The following is a 19,565-nucleotide window of genomic DNA, read 5'->3' as shown; positions in this document are numbered from 1 at the left end:
GTGAATCAACACTGTCACAAAGCATTTGAATTTTGAAATTGCATTTTTGATGGGAAAATTGTTTTGTCAAAAAAACCCTCAGCAAACTTTATTTATATATTCAACTGGAATGAATCAACAGATGGTCCAATAAAATGTAACAGCTATCAGCACTCAAAAATCATAGTGTGTTACATAGATATCAGCACAGGTAATCATTGTAAACATTTTTAGTAGTATTTGATAATAAATAGGGTATCCATAGTAAACAAAAATAAGTTTAGTAATATTCTAATAAAGAAATATACTTTGTTTGTTTTATTTGAAATGCAGTTGGAGTCACCAAAAAGGTACAGAATATTTTTAGACTGTTGTGGGTTTGTTTTGTTTGCTGCCCTAGTGGCAAATTTCTGTTTGTGTATATCTGATGAAAACACAATTCAGAACAACTTTTACTGGCGATCTTTAAAGTTACCACAGGAGATATCTGTTTACTAGCTCACTGAGCATTTGGCCATTTTATGGCTCCCTTTTGAAAATTAATGTTTCATTTAAGTGTCTGAACTGTGACCAATTGCCCACAGCTGTTCAATTACTTCATTTAAAAGATTTTTTTAGCATTCTACTTTCCATCAAACTTTTGTTTATTTTTTACTCTAAACAAAAATATGGAAATGTAAAATAAAAGGAAGGCAGAGCCCCGTTTGGCATGGAGATACAGCAGGAGTCTGAAGTGCACAGAGGGTGTTAAACACAGACATTTGAGGGGTTTTTCCCTCGAAGGAGCTGCTGTGTGTGACCAGAAGTGAGCAGGAATTTCTGCTCATCCCCATCCTCCTCACCCAGCCCCTGAGCTCTGCTGATCCTAGGTCTGCTCCTTGGCACAAGTGTTGGAATCTGGGATTAGTTGGGATAAAGGAATATTGATAAGTTCATGTGGGTCCTTTTTCAAGGGTTAGTGCTACTGACCCTGTCCTACCCAGAAATTCTCTTCCCTGCATCTCTTTCTGACACTCCTCCCATCTCCAAGCCCAGATCTTTGTCCTGATGTATCAGAATTTTTGATTGATGTATCTGATTTATTGATTACACAGGCTAAGCTTAGGAAATGTATTTTCTTCTGTTTCCACACCAAAGTGAGTTTATGTAGATTGCATAGTGATTGTTAGTTCTCTTTATGAATCCTCATTCTTTTGGGATATTTAGTGACTTTCAGTAAAATCAATAAGCTGCCTTTCCTTCATGGACACACATAATTTTATTTGAAACTTAAATCTGAAAAACTAAGTGTAGTGTTATATTCTGTGTAAATTCTCTGAAAAGTGACAGCTGAAGCCCTTTTTTATTCAGCACATTATTGTAGGAGGTTGTGTTTATTACAGGAATTTTACATCAGTAGCAGAGCTTAATATGTATCACTTAAAATGCACAATCTTTGCAGGTATGGGGGAAAAAAATGCTAATTTCACTCTTTACTATATTTCCAGGTCGAAGGTTATTGCTGGAGGATAAACCATTTCTCACTATGTAGTTTCACCTTGTTTAATTGATTTGAATTTGAATTTATATTCCATGTTAAATAATGAACCATGTATTAATAATTAAGAAGGTTCAGTACAAATGGGAAGCAGTTAATTAAATATTAAATAAAGCACATTGTATTAGCCAGTATTGTAATCAATATATTAGATCTTAGGTTATCCATTTTAGATGGTCATTTTACTTTACTAGTTATAGTTAAAATTCTCATTGAAAACTCAATATACACTTTATAGGCCAAGAAATATGCAGCCTTGGTAAATTACCATCTATTTTTCCATAAATATCAGCAAAACATAGGCATAAAAGATGAATTCAGTTGGACTGTTAGAGCAACAAGGGTCACTGCCATGTACTCTGTCATACTCATGTTCATTAGACTGAAAAAAGAGTTTGCAGGAGGTTTGAGGGCTTGGTTTTGTTGTGTTTTCTTTTTTTTTTTTTTTTTTTTTTTTTTTTTTTTTTTTTTTTTTTTTTTTTTTTTTGTGTGAAATCTCTTTCTGTGGAAAACAGTAATTATTGAAGCTGAACATTTTACAGGAGCATTGCCTTTAGACCATATCTTGGGTATGATTAATACAAGATTGAGGTTCTAGTCAGAATAACAATGAGGTAACCAAATGAAAGATTAATGTGCTTTATTTGTGGCCTATTGTTTGTGAGGGAAAGATTCACTTCACAAGAGTAGTTAATGAGACAGGAATTACCAGAGGCTGACTCACTTGTCCTGGCACTTCCCTCATTTCCTCTCTCCCTCACCAACTTTTCCTTGGCCATCTTTAATAATGTTTGCTTGACTTGTTGAATTCAGGTGCAAAATCCTCATACCTCATCCCATCATTTGGATTTCATGAGAAGTATTTTTTCTGATTAAATTCAAATTAAAACCGAGACTGTTAGGATATAAACTGTGTTCACTGGAATGGAAGCAGAGCTGATTCTTGCAAGCTACCCAGCACAATCTGGCAAGCCTAGGTAGCACAGAAAAATGTGATTTCCTTCATGCCTGTTGATTCCTCAGTCAAAACATCTGAAGGATCAATCTTCCTCTGATTTCTCACAAGCAAAGCAAACTCTGTCCACGCAGCTGAAAATTAGAGAGTGGTGTGTTCTACTTGTTCTTTGAATAAAAAGGTTCCAAGGGTAGAATTTAAGTAACTCTTTTAGGTTTTTAATTTATTGAGACATATACAGGAAATAAAATATTCATAGGGAACTCCTCCCAAAGGCATTTTATTATTAAACCAAAAAGCTAGAGTATATTATAGCAGCACTCATTTAGGGTTTCTATATTCAAGCTTCTTCCTCCTGACCTTATTAAAGTAACCCAGTTTACACTAACTACTATTCCCCCCTCCCTTTTTTATTGTTAATGACATTTCTGTTCTCCTCATATGGTGGAGACCTCTAAATGATGTTACTCAAGTGGCCACTTTTGGTCACCAGGGTAATTCCCAACAATAATTTCCCCACATTACGCTTGACTTCCTGCTCAGATTTAGTACCACATTTAGTAAATACACATGGGCACAACGTGGTGGGGGAGCCTGACCCATTCCTTAGGAACTGCTGGCTGAGAGGACGAGTTGGGGTTGTCATCTCCATCACTCTGGTGGGTTCCTGCTGAGCAGAGAGTGCTGGAGGTGCTCTGGGAGCTGCTGAATCCAGTTTGCTTCAGTAAACGAGAGGCACTTCTGGATGCTGACAGAACAGTGCTGGCACTGCAAGCCATGTATTCATATATGTGCTGTGTTGTGAAAATATGAAAAATAGCTCAGCAATGGCATAATTATGGGCAATTTGCTTAATTGCTTGCTAATTGTTGCTTGCTTTATTATGAAACAAGAGTGCTCTGAATGTAACACTGGATGGTTTGCATCCAAAATGTGTCAAATTCAAAACTGGCTTTTCATTATGACTTCAGCTACATGGCTTTAAGATTCAAGCACTTTGTATTCTGTGGTTTAAGGTTTTTCTCCTTTTTTTTTTTTTTAATTGTGATTTAATTTAATTGGTTTGGAAATTTTCTTTGCACTGTTTCTATGCCCCTAAACTTGCATTGGTATAGTGCAGTCTGGTGGTTTCTGAACTTCTGATGAATCTGAGTATTGAACTTCTAATGAATCTGAGTACTGAACTTCTAATGAATCTGAGTACTTTGCTAATTAATGCATTTACAAATGTCTTTTGATCATTGCTACACATGTGGGTAAAGGTGAAGATCTTTTAAGGCTTCTCCAGGAGCTCGTGTTCTGGATTGTCCAGGAAAGCACATCTTCCTTTCAGCACATGCATTTGGATTTTTTCTTTTAAGGGATATGTACAATTCTGAAAGTTTGGCCTTTTGGAAGAGCTACTGTCTTCTTTTTCAACCAGAATATCCAGATATGAGCAGAGAGTTAGACCAAAAATGCTTTCCAGCCTAATCTCTGTGGTTCTGTGGTCTAGTGATGACTTCATGGCAGAGTGAGGAAAGTTCTCTTGATGTTGTTTTTAGTAATATGTGTCTCTTTTAAGGCTGGAGGGAAAGGGTAGAAAAGAAAGTGTGTTGTCTGTACACCAAGTATGCACTTCAATGATGTTACAGGTCTTTTCCAACCAAAATGATTCCATAATTGTAACTTTTCAACATTCTGAGACTGCTGGTAACGTACTCGTACCATCAGCCTGTCTTGCTTTGTGAATTTTTCACGAGAAACAGTGTTAAAAATGGAACATGGTATTAAGCTGGAAATGCCAAAGAATTGTGCCACATTTTGTAGACTGAGAAGGAGAGTAGCAGTTTTGAGATGTTCAGTTTTCATCTCCAAAGAGCAAAGAGGAGAATTAACATTTTTATTTAGTACCTCTGAAGTCCCACTCAGAGGAAGCCATAGGAAGCCTCTGGTCAAAACAAAACAAAAAAAACCCATACCTTTTTTTAGGTATTTTTTGTAACTGTTTTAATTGAAGGAAGGCTATCTGGTAAGGCTGAAATTCCACATGAAGGTAAGTGAAGGTAAATATTCTTGAAAACTGTTTTGAACTATAAATGATGAGACTGTGGAACAATGAAGAAAGTCTTTTAACTGTTGTGCTTTTAGCTATATTTGACAGTTCTGATCTAAACATTTCTTAAGAGCTGACAGACACTTTCTTTAAAAATGTCTTAGTTCTGCAGACAATTAAAAAAAATGCATTCCTAAAACAACCTGCAGTTCAAATCAAAGTGGTAAACTCACATGTGCATGAGTGTGATTTATTATGTGAATTAAAAATTCTCTTTGGTATTATTGGTATGTCATGTTTGAAGAGTCTCCATGTAGTACGGAAAATATATCTAAAATTGAGGGTTTATAACTGAGTGAAGTAAGAAATTAGTGAGACTGCTAAGAGTTCAATAGAATGTACTCTTTATTCATAATATGTGGGGAATATGCAAACTCCTATTTCCATATATAAACTTGTCATGTCTTGTGTGAGAAGATGGTACCAGACACTGAATTTCACTTGCAAGAGCCATCATTTCTTCTGAAAATATTCAGAGACAGCTGGAACTTTCTCTTCCTTGATGGGTAGAGGCAGGTGTCAGAGGTGTTTCCTTCCCCTGATTACTTATCAGACTATGCAGACTAATCACCTGCACTTCTACTTTGGAATCAGAGGGAAAGTTTCAGAATATTTGATTGTCACCCACATTTAGAATGACTTGCAAAGAAACAAAATAGAAGGAAGCTTAAAGAGTAGCAGCCAGAAGGTGCCGTGGTCAATTTGTCAGAGCCTCTGATAAAGGACCACCTGAACATTGAACTTCACACCTCCCACAAGTGTGGCTGGAATGATATGTAAGGAAAATAGAGAATGAGTTGGACAAAAAGGAGATCTGTTTCATGACCTGGAAGAGCAGGCAAAAAATAGATAATGCTCAGTGAATATTCATTTTCCTACAGTTTGCTCTAGTTTGAGTCATTTACCAAGAGTCACTGCTTTATGGGTGGGGAAAGTTGTTTGTTTGTTTGACTTAGAAGAGTTTTTCTGCAAAGTTAAGGAAAACTGTATATTTGACATGATAGTAACCATAAACACTAATGAAAAGCATACTCTGACAACAATATTGAAACAGGATTAAAAGATAGACTATGACTTCTACAAAAGATGTTTCTTCTAAACAATCCTGCATTGACAGACTTTCGTATTAAAAAAAAAAAAACACAACTTAACACCAAAACAATTTGTATTCATATTTTAGGATTTTGTCCAGGATAATTATAAAGCTTTGGGGTTTTCATTTTTGTGGGGTTTTTTTATTTTTTTTTTAATAATAAAACTAAAGCTCAGATTAAAATATCTCTTTATTAACAGAATAAGCAAGACTGTTACTTTAACAATATTCTTATTCTTAACATGGTAACACGTTCCAAGTCTCCAGGTAGTCTGACAACACGTGGCACAAAATTACTGTCCTGATCTTTGAAATGGTGTGGAGGCTGTTTTATACGTGACCTTTTTTCTTCCACAGTTGTCTTGCCAATGTTAAATGTTAAACTTTTATTGTCAAATGCTTCCTTTTGCTGTTTCAGCTTTGTGTACTCTCTCACTGTAGTTTGAGAAAAATGGTACAGTAGGAGTGTTGTAACTGCTTGCTGTGAAGAGCTCAAAACAAGTATTATTTCCAAATAAATAATTGTGTGTTTCACATTTTAACTGAATTAATAGCATGTTAAGGGTTTTCTAATTAATGCAAAAAAGACCAGTTTCTCTACAAAATGGGGATAATTCCACACTTTGTCATGGTTGTACCTGATTTCAGTGGATTGCCTTCATCAGAATAGAAGCAAACCTGGATAATTAAAGAGCTTAAAAGACTTGTATATACTTAAATTTATGTCTCTAATAGCAGATAGTAGGACACAGAAAGATTAGACTAATCTACCACTAGAAACTTTTCTTTTTTGCGGTAACTATAGACTCCACTGAATTATTTCCATATTTATATCTCCTACTGCCCATCAAAAGTGGATTAGTATTGCAACAGCAAGGTGCCAAAGCTTTGTCAGGATTAAACTGAAAAATACTTAGGCAAAATGACTGAGGACATGTAGAAATGCCAGCAATACACCAAAATAACATTTATAAACAATCGCTCCTCTAACTGACATGTACAGCATCCTGAAGCAGAAATAATCAAGAATAGAGCATTCATGATATAACAAGCAACCAGCTGTCTTCTTAAACATGGTAGATTTTTTAAAAAATGTATCCTGGTTTGGACAGCAGCATTATATCTTTCGATGCCTGAAGGAAAACTTAATTCTTTTGTATAGAGATGTAACATGGAAATAAGTGTTTGTGCTCTGCAGCTTTACACATTTTCAACATGCAAAATATTTGTTAAAGCAGAAATGCAGCATCTGTTTAAACATAAAGCTCAGAGGGTGGGAGGCTCCTACTCGGCACTCTCATTGCTATAAGTAATTTTTGTGGCATTCCTTCTCCAGTGCTTATGAGCCAGAATCCAATTTTAAATGCTATTTTCATTAAGACAGGTATTAAAAATATGTTTGTATCTTTCATTGGGAAGTTTTATGAAGAAAACACAAGGAAATATCCAATCAGATATTCTGCACTTCTAAAGTATTTAACCACATACACAGGAGGAGAATATAAAATTAACACTTGCAATATTAAATCTATTTTGAGGAATGTGTAGAAATTTAATTCCATTAATTTTTAATTTGCCAACCATGCTAAAACCACAATTTAAATGAAACAGATCAAGAATATTTATGTATTACATATGAACATCTTTCAGATTTAGTAGTTTACTTTGCCTTTGAACAAATTAACATTTCTACAATCCTTTTTCAATGGCACAAGCCTTGCATCTACTGAAGAAATCTGCTTTGATTACTAACAAAATATAGAGGTTACATCTTCTTTTGCTAGTACTCTTTGATTTTTCAAGGTGTCCAGTATTGAATGCATGGAGAAATCAATTTTCTTTAAAATAGCTGTTAGGCTCTTTCATTCTTATAATTCTTGAGTGCATCTTTGAGGCCAATGGACCATCTTTGGCTAGTGCCCAGTTTAGGGGTTTTTACTTTAAGCAAAGGAAAACAATAAAAAAAATCCAGTTTTAAGGGAACATAAAAAAACCTCAAAGTTCTTTTCTTTCAAGTAGTTCTATGCAAATATCTAGAGTAATGGCATTAAATTTTTATAAAGTTTTTAGCTTTATTACAGAAATTACAATTGCAAGGAGTGAAAATATTATTTTAGGTCAGTGGCTGGTCCAGAGGACATGGTCAAGTTGCGCCAGAGGAGGTTTAGATTGGACATTAGGAAAAAAATTCTTCACTGAAGGGGTCAGCAAGCATTGGAAGAGGCTGTTCAGGGAGGTGGGGGATCATGGGAATGTTCAAAAGCGTCTGGATGTGGCCCTTGGGGTTTTTTTCAGTGGTGAATTGAGTAGTGCTGTGTTAATGGCTTAACTTACTAATCTTAGAAGTGTTTTCCACCCTGAGCAGTAGTATGATCTAGAAAATTGAGTGTATAAGGGCTTATTATAAAGCTTTAATGATGGTGTGAACTGTGACAACACTGTGGGCCCCAGCATCTGAACCTCCACTGAAGCTCTGCACCTGGAGGCCTTTTCCTCCCAAAACATGGCCATCCTTGTAGGACAGGGATTGCTTTGTTAAGGAGGCCTTTTCCTCCCAGACTATGGCCATCCTTGTAGGACAGGGATTGCTTTGTTGAGGAGGCCTTTTCCTCCCAAACTGCGGCCATCATTGTAGGATGGGGATTGCTTTGCTGACCTTGATTCCCTCTGTGTGTCTGTCCTCACACCCCTGACAGTGTCTTGTGTTTTTCCACCCTTCCAGCTATCGAAGTGAACCTGCAGAAAGCTCTGGCCGAAGCCTCTGAGAACTGCACGCAGGAGTGCCTCATCCTCGGCCACTCCGACAACTGCTGGATGCCGCCGGCCCTGATGCAGTTCCAGCAGCCCAACACCTCCTTGCCATCGTTTGGCTTCCAGCAAGGCTGGGGCCGGGGAGCCAGACCCGAGGGACGCCACACTCTCGGGAGGCCCCTGCCAAAGGACGACAGTGACAAAGGCCAGGCAGGGCCCAGGCCCCAGTTCTACAACACCTGCGAAAGACATTGCGCCGGCGAGGATCCCGTCAAGGTCATCCCCCTGGCAAACTTCGCCGCGTCCCACCCGGCGCCGGGGGCTGGCAGCAGCACCACGTTTATACACGAGCACCAGCTGTAAATGCAGAGCTGACAAATCCCAAATTTCAGGCTTTAAGTGTGACTGTGGAGAGTCACGGCCTAGCGCCGCTCCTCGGGCGCGTACAAACTCGTTAGGCTTGTGAATATTTGTGTATATAGAATCCTAAAGCTGAAACAGAAAATCTAAATCCTTAGGACCTGGTTGAAAGATTTACTGTAGTTCTTGGTAAAATCCAGAAAATGGGGAAGAGAGCCCACAACCCAGAAACAATCAGAAGAAGAACAAAATCCTGTTCATTTTCTTACATGGGCCATGTAGTGCAAATATCTGCCAGCAGTTCTTTCTCCCTTTGAAGGCAATTCCTTAGTACACTTTGGGGAATATTGCAGTCTAAAAATAGCTTACTCAAATTTTTCTTTGTTGTTATAATTTATAGCATATTCATAGATTTCATCTTCCATTTGCTTAGCTTTAGAGATCAAGTGAGCAATTTCTCATTTGATTGCTTGACATAATAGAATTAATAAGATCCTAAAATCTAATTCTTCAGAAGGATGGTATATCTTCCCACCAAAAATTATCTTTTGTATAATTAAGAAGGAAAATGTACGTGACAACTGATTTTTATTTTAATTTTTATTGGCTCAATGTACAGGTATTTATTCTCTGAAAGAATGCAACAGATGAAATAGAAAGCTCTCAACTAGGCTTTTCTGTGTGAAATAAACAACCTGACAATGAGAGGATATCCAAGATCAAAAATGGAAACAAATAACAAACAACTTCTTTTAATTTCCAAGATTTTCCTTTCTATAATAATTCAAGGAACAATATTATCCTTATTATGTTTTTTAAGCCATAAGTCTAGTTCTCTCTTTTTTTTTTCCTTTTTTTCGTCTTACAGAGCTTGCTTGGCTACTGTTCCTGTTAGTTGAAAATTTCATGGGCACTGCTGAAAACAGTAGGAAGTGGGGTAGTTTTTTTGGCTGATGTGATGTTGTGGCAGCAAGCTACCAGTGTTTTAAAGAATATTTAATAGTGATGTGTACAGCTTTTTTTACAGCTCTGTTCACCTATTGTAAGTATCCAGTAAAAGTTTAACTATCATATTAGTTACTTCATTACTGTTAGATTAAGAAGTACTTGTCATTGTGGATTAGTTGTTAGAGAATGACTGATAGTGCTCAGCAAAGAAATGGAATGGAAGTTGGATTAATATAAACAAACCCTAATCATATTATTTGAAAAACTCTCAAGGTGATTCTCTGTAAAGAGGAAGGATTTTTTTCAATGTTCTGTGAGAATATATTCTCTTGGTAAATTCCACAGTGGATGAAAAGGAGTTTCCTTTCTTAGATGAAAAAAAAAAAAACCATATTTTCTCTAGTATTTCCTTCTAGTACTTTGTTGGTCTTTAGCCATTTCATCATTTGCATTATGTACATACCAAGGAATTTTTCCTTTAAGAAAATGCATAACTTTTTTGTTTTATTGCTACATTAAGTGAGACAATCGAAGCTGTATGGAGGGAAAAAACAGTGTGTGAATATTTCCTATGGGTAGGACTCTATGTAGGCTTCATAATGTAACTTAAATCTGTAATTTATAAACAAAACTGTGTGTAAAAATGCTGTAATATTAGCTGCTTGTAAAATTTACAGAAGTTCAAGTTGTTGAGGGTTTCCAATGAATGCTAAAAGAGCTTCTCTTATGTGCCCAGCAGGTATAAGTAGCTTTATATATCGCTGTCCCCACTGTAAATCTATTCAAACCACATTTAGATTTTATGTGCAGAGTAAAAAATTTTAAAAAAAACCTTCACTTTTAACCTACTGATAAGGTTAATTAATGGACATCAAAATATCTAATGGTGTACTTCTTTTGCTTTCTTTTTTTTTTTTTTTTAAGTAGTTTTCAATAACGTTTAGAAAAGATGTGGCACACTGGCTTCCAGTTGCATGTAAATCCTGGAAAAAAAAAATCACAATCCTTTGGGTACTGACACATCTCATTTCCAATTCTGGGGCAATTAAAAAATTGACAAATTAATTCATACCTAAACAAAGCCCTTTGTTTGCTTTGGAGACATCAGGAGGAGAGAATTCGGCAGTTATTTTCAGGGATATGCAAAAAATGAGCTTATCTGTAGTTTACACAGATTTACCAAACATACTAATTGGGCAAATTTAGAATAATGCTGGCAGTAATTCCTGCTATTGTAAGCAGAGGTCTTTAGTTTTTAGTACAGATGCTGCTATACCAAATGTTTACAAAATTGGCAGCTCCATTGGAAAAGTCTCCTTTTTTTTCTTGTTTTTTCACCTGCAACAGTTCTTTGAGGGATGAAAATTGTAACTGAAATTTCCTGGCAAACAATTCATTTCTACAATTTTAGATTTTTATAGGAAAAGGTGAAGGACCCAGAATTAATGAGTTTTTTTTCACTGGTAGGGGAAAAAATCCCAACAAACTTCAATAATTTAAATATTTAGGGGTTAGTTTGGTTTTTACCCTAAGATAGAGAAGCACTTAACCCTGTCCCTTCCCTTGAAAACAAACAAACAAAAAACCAACAAAACACCCAAACCAAACAAAAATAAAAAATTACTTTAAAAAAATTATAAAAAGGAGTCTGATTATAAGAAGTGTTAAACATTATATCCATGAAAATGTGTTTGGTATTCTAAAATTCAGTCAACAAGATACAGAACAATTACTTGTAAATACACATTCTATCAGGAGATAAATTGTTCCCTCAGTTTTATATATTATTTCTCTAATACATAAAAATACACATTTGAGGCAGCATTTTTCTGAGTAGCATGTCAGTATCCAGAGGAATAATGTTACTAGAGACTCGTTACACATCTTGCCATATATATAAATAATTTATCTAGTACATAGACTGTATATTTTTGTGTATTTTTTTCCCTTTTTTAGTCATTTAACTTATTTTATCTTACTTGTGTGAATTTGTGGAGAAAACAATTCTATATACAATATACAGTAAAATGCTAGTTACATGATTAGATTTGTTCCATACTGTGTAACAATAAAGGAAAACCTTTGCCTTCAAAGTGATGTGTCACACAGTCGAGCCTAGATTATTCCCCCTCCAAACTCATGCTTGTTGCACTCCTGAGTATTGCAAAAAGGATTATTTCCATATTGTAAAGCAGTCAGTGCTAAAGTAAAAAAAAACAAACAAACAAAAACCTGTTAAAAGAAAGAACCGAGTCAAACTGTTTGAAGTAAGAGATGCTGTTTCTTTGTTTTCCTGAGCTGGGCTGCATTCTGAAGTGTAACTTAGTTCTGAAGAATAATCGAGCATGTGTGCCTGGCCGGGCAGAGCCTGCAGAGCACCTGCTCTGGGCTGGGAGCTGGCCGGATGCAGGTCATTTAGCTAATTAGCACGGCAATGAGCCCGTGCTAACAGGACCTGGGGGTTTATGAATGGCAGCTCCACACAGCATCAGTCCTGTGGTGCTGAGCCCAGCCGGGAGCAGAGCCCAGCCTTGGCATCCCTGGGCCTGGAAATCCCTCCTGGATTCGGGATTTCCGTCAGAGAAGGGAATTTGGCTCTGCTGTACCCTGAGCAAGCTGTAATCCACGGGGAGCCCAAAGCCAGCACTGTTCCCCTGCTCCCAGCACGGTCCAGCCTAAGGCAGAGCCTAAATATTTCCTCTGCTGATGGTTGATCAGCTCAAGGTCGTTGGAGTCAAGCTGAGGTTTTAAAGTTGGAAAATTTAAGCTCGGCTTTATTTGATTTCTCATGTTTTCCTTTTGCAGGTTGAATACCGACCCTTAATCAATGAGAAGCAATTAAATGATCACACTGCAGTTTACTGCCCTGATTTAGCTGGGTAAATAAATGGGAAGGAATTGGTTTGTGCAGACACAAAGTAAAGTTGAAGGCAAAGATTTTATTTGGTATACATAGGAAAATTGTGTATAACTTATGTTATCCCTAGTGAAGAAAGAGATTGACGATTTCTTGTAAATATTTGAGTTTGTATTTCTGGGAAATCTCCCTGCTCTGTGGCATACTACAGGATCTGAGAGTGAGCAGTGTATGTCTGTGTATTGAAACAGCCCTAACCACACTCTACAAATAATGCAGCTGGACACCATATACTACAGTCCAGCAGCATTTCAAGTCCAGTCAATTTGCAGTAGTTTTATTTCAGGTTTCTGTACAGCATGTTGTCTTGTTAATTACAATGCTTATTAATAAACTAGATCCACGAAAGCAGTTTTCTCCTTTGCACTGTTTTCTTTGGGTTTCTGAAACATAAGTTGTTTAAAAGTATTCCTCCAGCTACACTTTTCCCCCATTTTCAAGTGGGAGCTTTTCTATTTACTGGGAAGCCCCAAACTGTCAGAAAGGCAAGGAAATTTAACTTTATTTGCAGTTGCTTCGTGCTTGTGAGTAGAAGGCTTCTGGTAAGCAATAAAGATATTCACACAATGTGTACAACAATTGAGCTTTATATGCTCAGAAATATCTTCCATTTCTGTGCCATTTCTCTTTGTACCAAGCTCCCCCTTTGTACTATGCCTCTGATACATTTACTTATAGAAAATCATTATGAGCTGGAGGCAGGAGTGTTTATGGTGTTTGCTTTGTTGGAAAATAAGCTATTTCTAATTGAGAGAACATGGTTAATGAGTTGTTGTTGAGCTAAAGGGATTATCCTCTCACCATGAATGTGATATAAAGAAATAACCATCAAACGAGGAACTAATGAAACAACATTTTATGCATTTTTCTATCTTATTTTAGTCCATATTTAAAGAGCAGCTCTTGTTGGACTGATACTAAGGCAGTAATATCTTATTCTTTGATGCAGTTATGGCTTTTATGTCTGCAGGACCCTTTCAAGCAGGAAAATATTATTTATTTTGGCATCAGAACTGTGCACGAGTAGATTCCCTTACAGCCAATAACTGCTGACACATCAGTTGCTAGGCTAGATAATATATTCCACCTCCAAATTAAGAAAATGGATGAAAATTTATGGAACTGAAGGGTTTCCCTAGTTTGGATGAAGCTGACAATATTTTGCAGGGCCACCTCAGGAGGCAAAGAAAGTGTGGAATTTCACAAAGATGTGGCCAAACATGAAGAGAGCAAGGCAGAAACGTGTCGCACCTGAAGAAGTGCAGAATTTTGTCACTGGTGTCACTGCAGAGCTGCAGGGGAATTGCAGAATTGTGCTCCCATCCTTCTGCTTTCCTCCCTGCAGGGAGCACCTGGAGCCCTGCTCTGACAAGGTGGGAATTCCCGAATCCCAGGGGTTTGCTGGCCAGCCCTACAAAATGCAATATTTTCACCAAAGCATTCAAAAAACAGTTCTTGCCTGTAGGAAGGGCTTCAACTCCTGCTAGGTAATTTGGGCTGAGGGAAGGCCTTGCTGGAACATTCACATGGATTTGTTTAAAATAGAACATTTCTTTCCCAGCAGCAGACAATTTTGGGGATGCGCTGCCCATGTGATATTTTAGCATTTTTGTCTTTTCCCCAGGTTTTTTCCAGGTGTGGCCTTAGGGCTGAGCTGCAGCTGGAGCAGCCCTGAGTCTGCTCCTCCTCAGAAGAGCCACGTGCCAAGCAGAAGAAGGAACAAGAAAGAAGGGTCTTCCTGCAGCAGCCAGGAAACAGCTCTCCTCCCTTGAGTGGCCATGAAAGTCGTATTTTAAGAAGGTACTTGTGGACTCTACTTCCAAATAAGTCTTTCTCCAAGATGTGTCCTTTGTGTCCTGGTCCTTGCATTCCTATTCCAGTATGAAAACACGGCATGTCTGATAACTACAGTGAGACTGATAATGTATTTCCACTTTTATTTTTGTTAATTTCATGATTTAGATGTCTTTTGTTGGTGCTAATTTAATGCTTAAAGCCAAAGCTCTAACAGTAGATGTGTTTAGGATGTCACAGCTAGGTCTTCATATTTAATTCAAAGCAGAAATGAAAATCTGTGGCTCCATGCATTCTGCTGTTCGCTGTGGTATTGGAGCTACCTCTTCTCACTCTTTTTCTCCACCAGGATTAAGTCTGTGTTGGTAAAAAGGGAAGTTACTGAGCACATCCATCCAAGAGACAGATGAATGAGGTGCCTGGGAGCTCTGTGCTAGATTTTAACCCATAGCTGTAAGCCACCAGCTGTGAGGTGTTCTAGAGCAGATGAGTAGGATGTGCAAAGAAAAAAAAAGACATTTTATAATGCACTGAAATGAAGTTATTCATTGCCACTGCAGCTGTTATGCATGTAGTAAAAGAGTTGATTAACATAATGAGATTAAACTAAGAGAAATTGCTTTTAACCTGTGCTTAGCTTGAGTTGTTGTTTAGTTACCAGAGATGATAAAAGGCTGTAGCCAAAAGCTTGTCTAAACTTTCCAAATTTCAGCTGTTCTATAAAGGATGTGTTGTTTTTCTTCTCTGCTGTGTGGATCAAGCTTCTGTGTACAGAGGGAAGTTAAAATCAGTCTGAAAAATGAAGTGATTATAAGAGGGGTGAGTGGGTGGGAGGAAAGGTGAATACTTTGAATATTTTTTGGGAAAAAAGACACAGGAAAGCAAAAAAAAAAAAAGAACAATTTTTCCAGCTAACAGTACACTGAGATACACTGGGCTGTCTGCAGTGAAATGCTAATTTTATTCATTAGCATTTTATAGATATGTAAAATTTTTGGTTTGCATAGAAATATCTGTTAAAATCAATATAATCAAGATCTGTAATGACAAAGGAGACCTACTAGGAATACTTTGAGGCCTCTTTAAAAAGGCTCTTTCCCCAGGAAGTCTTACAGGCTCATTTCTAGAAAATAGAAAGGGACTCTTGTTGTTGCTGTGCAAAAGCAAATGCTTTGAAGTGATTGGAACTGGAGAGACCAGAATGGAGCAGAATGGTTTAAAAACTGAAATTTGATGGAAAAAGAAAAATACATAATCAATCTACATATAAGTATAGACACTCCAAAAGTAATTATCATTGTTTTCAAAGTTCATCTCTGAATGAGAGACAAATGTCAGCATTGGGTACCAGGTTAGATTCTGCACATAATCTAAAAATATTCATCATCCTATGGAGGCGTGCAGAGAGTCAGAGCTTGCTGTCTTGGCAGATCCAAGCTGATGTTTGTTTGTTTTAATTGCAGCAGAGACATTTAGCACCGTGGCTGCCTGGTAATGTAGGAAATGTAATGCAGGGCCTTGACATCTGAAAAGTAAAGACTGTCTGAGCTGACTCGTAAAAATGATGCTGGGGAAATTGGCAAAGAAAACAAGTCTGTGAAATTCTAAACAAGCGCTTTAAACGCAGGAAAAAAGAATCTAAAGGGTCACATTTGCAGCTTATGTGCTGCAGATAATGTGCTGCACAGCTCCTTCCCTATAAAGCAAAATTGTCACCGTGAGGCAGGGGAAGATTGAGCCTTTTTGTTAGCTGGAGTCACTCTCCTGCAATGATTGCACACAATCAATCTACTTGGGTTTTTTAATGCTTCTTATCAGATTTCAGCCTATTGACTCAAAAATGTGTTTCTTGTCAGTGTAAAACTACTGAATATTAAAGAAAAGATAAAATTTTCCAACCTCAAAGCTGTCACTTCAGTCTACAAAAGGCAGTTATTGAAGCCTATTACTGTTTTGGCAGCACTTGTCTGAAATTCCCTCAAAATATGCCACTAAAATTCAAAGAAAGGACTACGAAACCACTAATATTGAAGATTTATGCTGTAAAATTTGAGTAAATTTGCATATAAATGATTCATTGAATATAAGACGTAATGAAAATTCAGGAATCTTAATGTTTACTATATGTAGAACAGCTGATGTGACTACCTGAATCTAATCACAATGAAAGGAAATCTACCCAGCAGGCTGAATACAAACAAAAAAATAAATAAATACACATTTGCCTATTACATATGGGGGGGGGGGGAAATCTGTGTACTTTTAATTAGACACAACAGCCAAGGATTGCTACATCACATAATTTTAGGGAGCTTTTTTGTCTAAGTTCATTTGTCTAAGTTCATGTCTAAAGGATCTCTAAGCTAAGGGGAAAAGGAGCCTGCGAGGATAATTCCTTCACTTGGAAAATTTCAGAACCTCCTTGTGTTCCCCTGACAGAAGAGATAAGAAGGAAAATAAGAGGAGAGAAGCTGGAAAATAAGATATCTGCCTTTTAGATGGCTGAAACCAGTGAGTCCCAAGCCAGCATTTGCATAGAGGTTTATATTCCAGGTATGAAAATGAGGGTGTGAGTGAACACCAAACCTGAGGAGCCCATCCCCTGTTCTCCATCAAGCAGGACCCAGGCTCTCAGCAGGGTTTGCCTGCCAGGATGCACCTGGGTGTGGTTTGTGCTGGTGCCAGGTTCCTGTCAGAGAGGTGCAAGAGGCTGGCATTTGATGTGTCAAAAGAACAAAGAGTTGGATTTGTGCTAAAGCCAACTCGGCAAATATTATTTTTGTTTTCTGTGGCATGCTTTGCTTCACTAGCACAAGGGACAGGTGAGCAGAGAAGTGTGCTGCCGTGGTGTGGAGCAGGATCTGTTTAAGAGGTTGAGTGCAGTTCCTGGGTTGTCACCTCCTCTTGGAACCCCAGGTGCTGAGAATTTTAGACTTTCTGTGGTTTTAGGCACAGACCCTCAAGAAAACACTACATTTGACCTGAAGCTACAGAGAAAACTTCCAAAATTGATTGATAGAACTGAGATTATGGGTGTGTAGTTTGAATAGAAGTGTGTAATATTATGTAGTAGAAAACTTAAAGTTTAAAGTTTTAGAATATAGTAATATATATATAAAAGATAAGACAGAAGTTTTAAAACAGTGGCTAGTCCTTCACCTTCTTATTCATAGGTTTTAGTACTGTATAATTAGACAGAAAAGTCCAAATTGCAAGACATGAGTAATTAGTTATTAAGTTAAAAGTAAAGATAATTTAAGTTTCATTTCTTTAATTAAACTGTTGAGTAGTACTAATTAGACAGAGAAGTCCAAATTGCAAGACATGAGTAATTAGTTATTAAGTTAAAAGTAAAGATAATTTAAGTTTCATTTCTTTAATTAAAAAGTTTTTCCTTAAAAGACCTTATAAAAATAGATACAGAGCCATTTTGTAGCTTATTGCTAAAATACTGTAAAACTCACAGTTTATAAGACTATCATATAGATAATATAATAAATAATAATAAATAATAATAAATAATATATGATAATATCTAAGTCCAAACATGAAATACCATCTTGGACACTTTCAATCCCAACCCTAACAGAGACAACTTCCCTTTCTTCAGCCCCTTGCTCGATGTTGTGCTGCACATCACTCTCTGCTCTGTTGGAAAGCCAACTGTGCACCTGTACCCCAGAGGAACCAAGCAAAAACATTCAATAATCTTTCTCTTTGTGCAGGGGAAACATCAAGAGGGAGAAAGAAATCTGCAAGAAGTGTTGTCATAATGCAGGGAAATTGTTAAATTAAATGTCATTTCTCTTCGTGAGAAAAAAGAAAGCTCTTCTGAAGTGGGAAAATGTATTTTTGTGAGTTTACCTGTTCACTTACTGCTTAAATTTGAGCTACCTGTGGCTGCAAGAAGGTAAGAAAAGTGTTATCTCAATGAAATTGCTTTCCCACAGCATCACTGTCACCCGGCAGAGGTCACAGGCAGAGGAGGAGCCCTTCAGTGAGGAGCTCGTGTTGGACTGACCCAGGTGGTGTCACCAAGCCCCAGTGCTTGGGAATCTCCTGGAATGCCATCATCCACACTGTACAGCTCTGCCAGTGCCATTTTGAACAGGAAAACCACTAAAATCTAGTTTTCCATTAAATGGTTTTGATATCTAGCAGCTCCTTCTGGGCACATCCCAAACTCCTTCTCACTGGAGTTTCCCAAGTTTACTCGGGCAAAGTCTGCACCATTAAGCTTTAACATTTTTTTTTTTACTAATTACTAATTCATTATTTTCTGGACTGTGTCAACACTGCATGTTCTCCACATGGCCAGGAATGAGCTGCCAAAAACCTGAAGCTCAATAGCAGCTGCCTTGTCCAACGTATCTGTCTCACACGCTGCAGCACGTGGCACTGAAATCAGGATTTGCCGCCAGATTTGGCAAATTTCTGCTTCCCAGAAAGGATCTCAGCTCATGAGATTGCCAGGAACACCTATTAGATAAGGTCATATTTGGCTGCAGTTGGCAAAAACTTAATTAAAGTAACCCCAGCTGTAGTAATACCAGTGGTAGGGAGATTGTGGCAGATGCAATGAGGATTTTAGTCTGAAAAACATCTTCAGTAGTGTTCCCCAAGCCAATTCTTCAAGGATAAAAGACCTGAGATACAGGTTTAAGATGGGAAATACGTACAGGCAGTAAAAGTGTGGGTGTTGGTATGAAGGAAATAATGTCAGAGTTGCATTTACCTCGTTCCCAGCTCAGCTGGGCATAAATATGCACAGTAAAGTAAACGTGCACTCCATATTTTTTTATGTCTCTAAATCATTTTCTCTCAACTTTATTCCCTGTATCATAAACCTTTTTAACTATCCCAAAATTTTCTTACTGTGAGTTACTGACCTTCTGAAGGAATTTTCCCCAAACCTTTAGTTGCTCAGCCATAGTTACCTTCACAGACCAGGTGTGACATGAAAATATCATAAAACCTGATATAAATTCAAGGAACTTCTTCTGATTTTAGTGCAGAAAGTTCATATCCAGAATAGGAAAATTATTCTTTTATACAGCTACATTACACTTCTTACCTGGAAGTGCAGGTACTTGATAAAGTTCCACATTCATATTGTATTTCATGCAGATTTTATAA

The 19,565-nt window shown here is 37.3% G+C and overlaps 1 protein-coding gene across 1 annotated transcript in view; it reads left to right on the top strand.

The window, feature by feature from the left end:
• PCDH11X (protocadherin 11 X-linked) overlaps nucleotides 1–8,773 on the top strand; it is a 416,133-nt gene extending 407,360 nt beyond the window's left edge. Inside the window, exon 7 of the mRNA XM_041485190.1 lies at nucleotides 8,382–8,773. Within this exon, the coding sequence (XP_041341124.1) occupies nucleotides 8,382–8,773 (392 nt within the window). The remainder of the gene's footprint in view (nucleotides 1–8,381) is intronic.
• Nucleotides 8,774–19,565: the final 10,792 nt, after the last annotated feature.

This window comes from Pyrgilauda ruficollis, unplaced genomic scaffold (assembly GCF_017590135.1).
Source record: "Pyrgilauda ruficollis isolate IOZ18807 unplaced genomic scaffold, ASM1759013v1 scaffold7, whole genome shotgun sequence".
Classification (NCBI taxonomy): Eukaryota; Metazoa; Chordata; class Aves; order Passeriformes; family Passeridae; genus Pyrgilauda; species Pyrgilauda ruficollis.
Note: the sequence above shows the minus strand (reverse complement) of the source record. Positions and strands in the feature narration are given on the sequence as shown.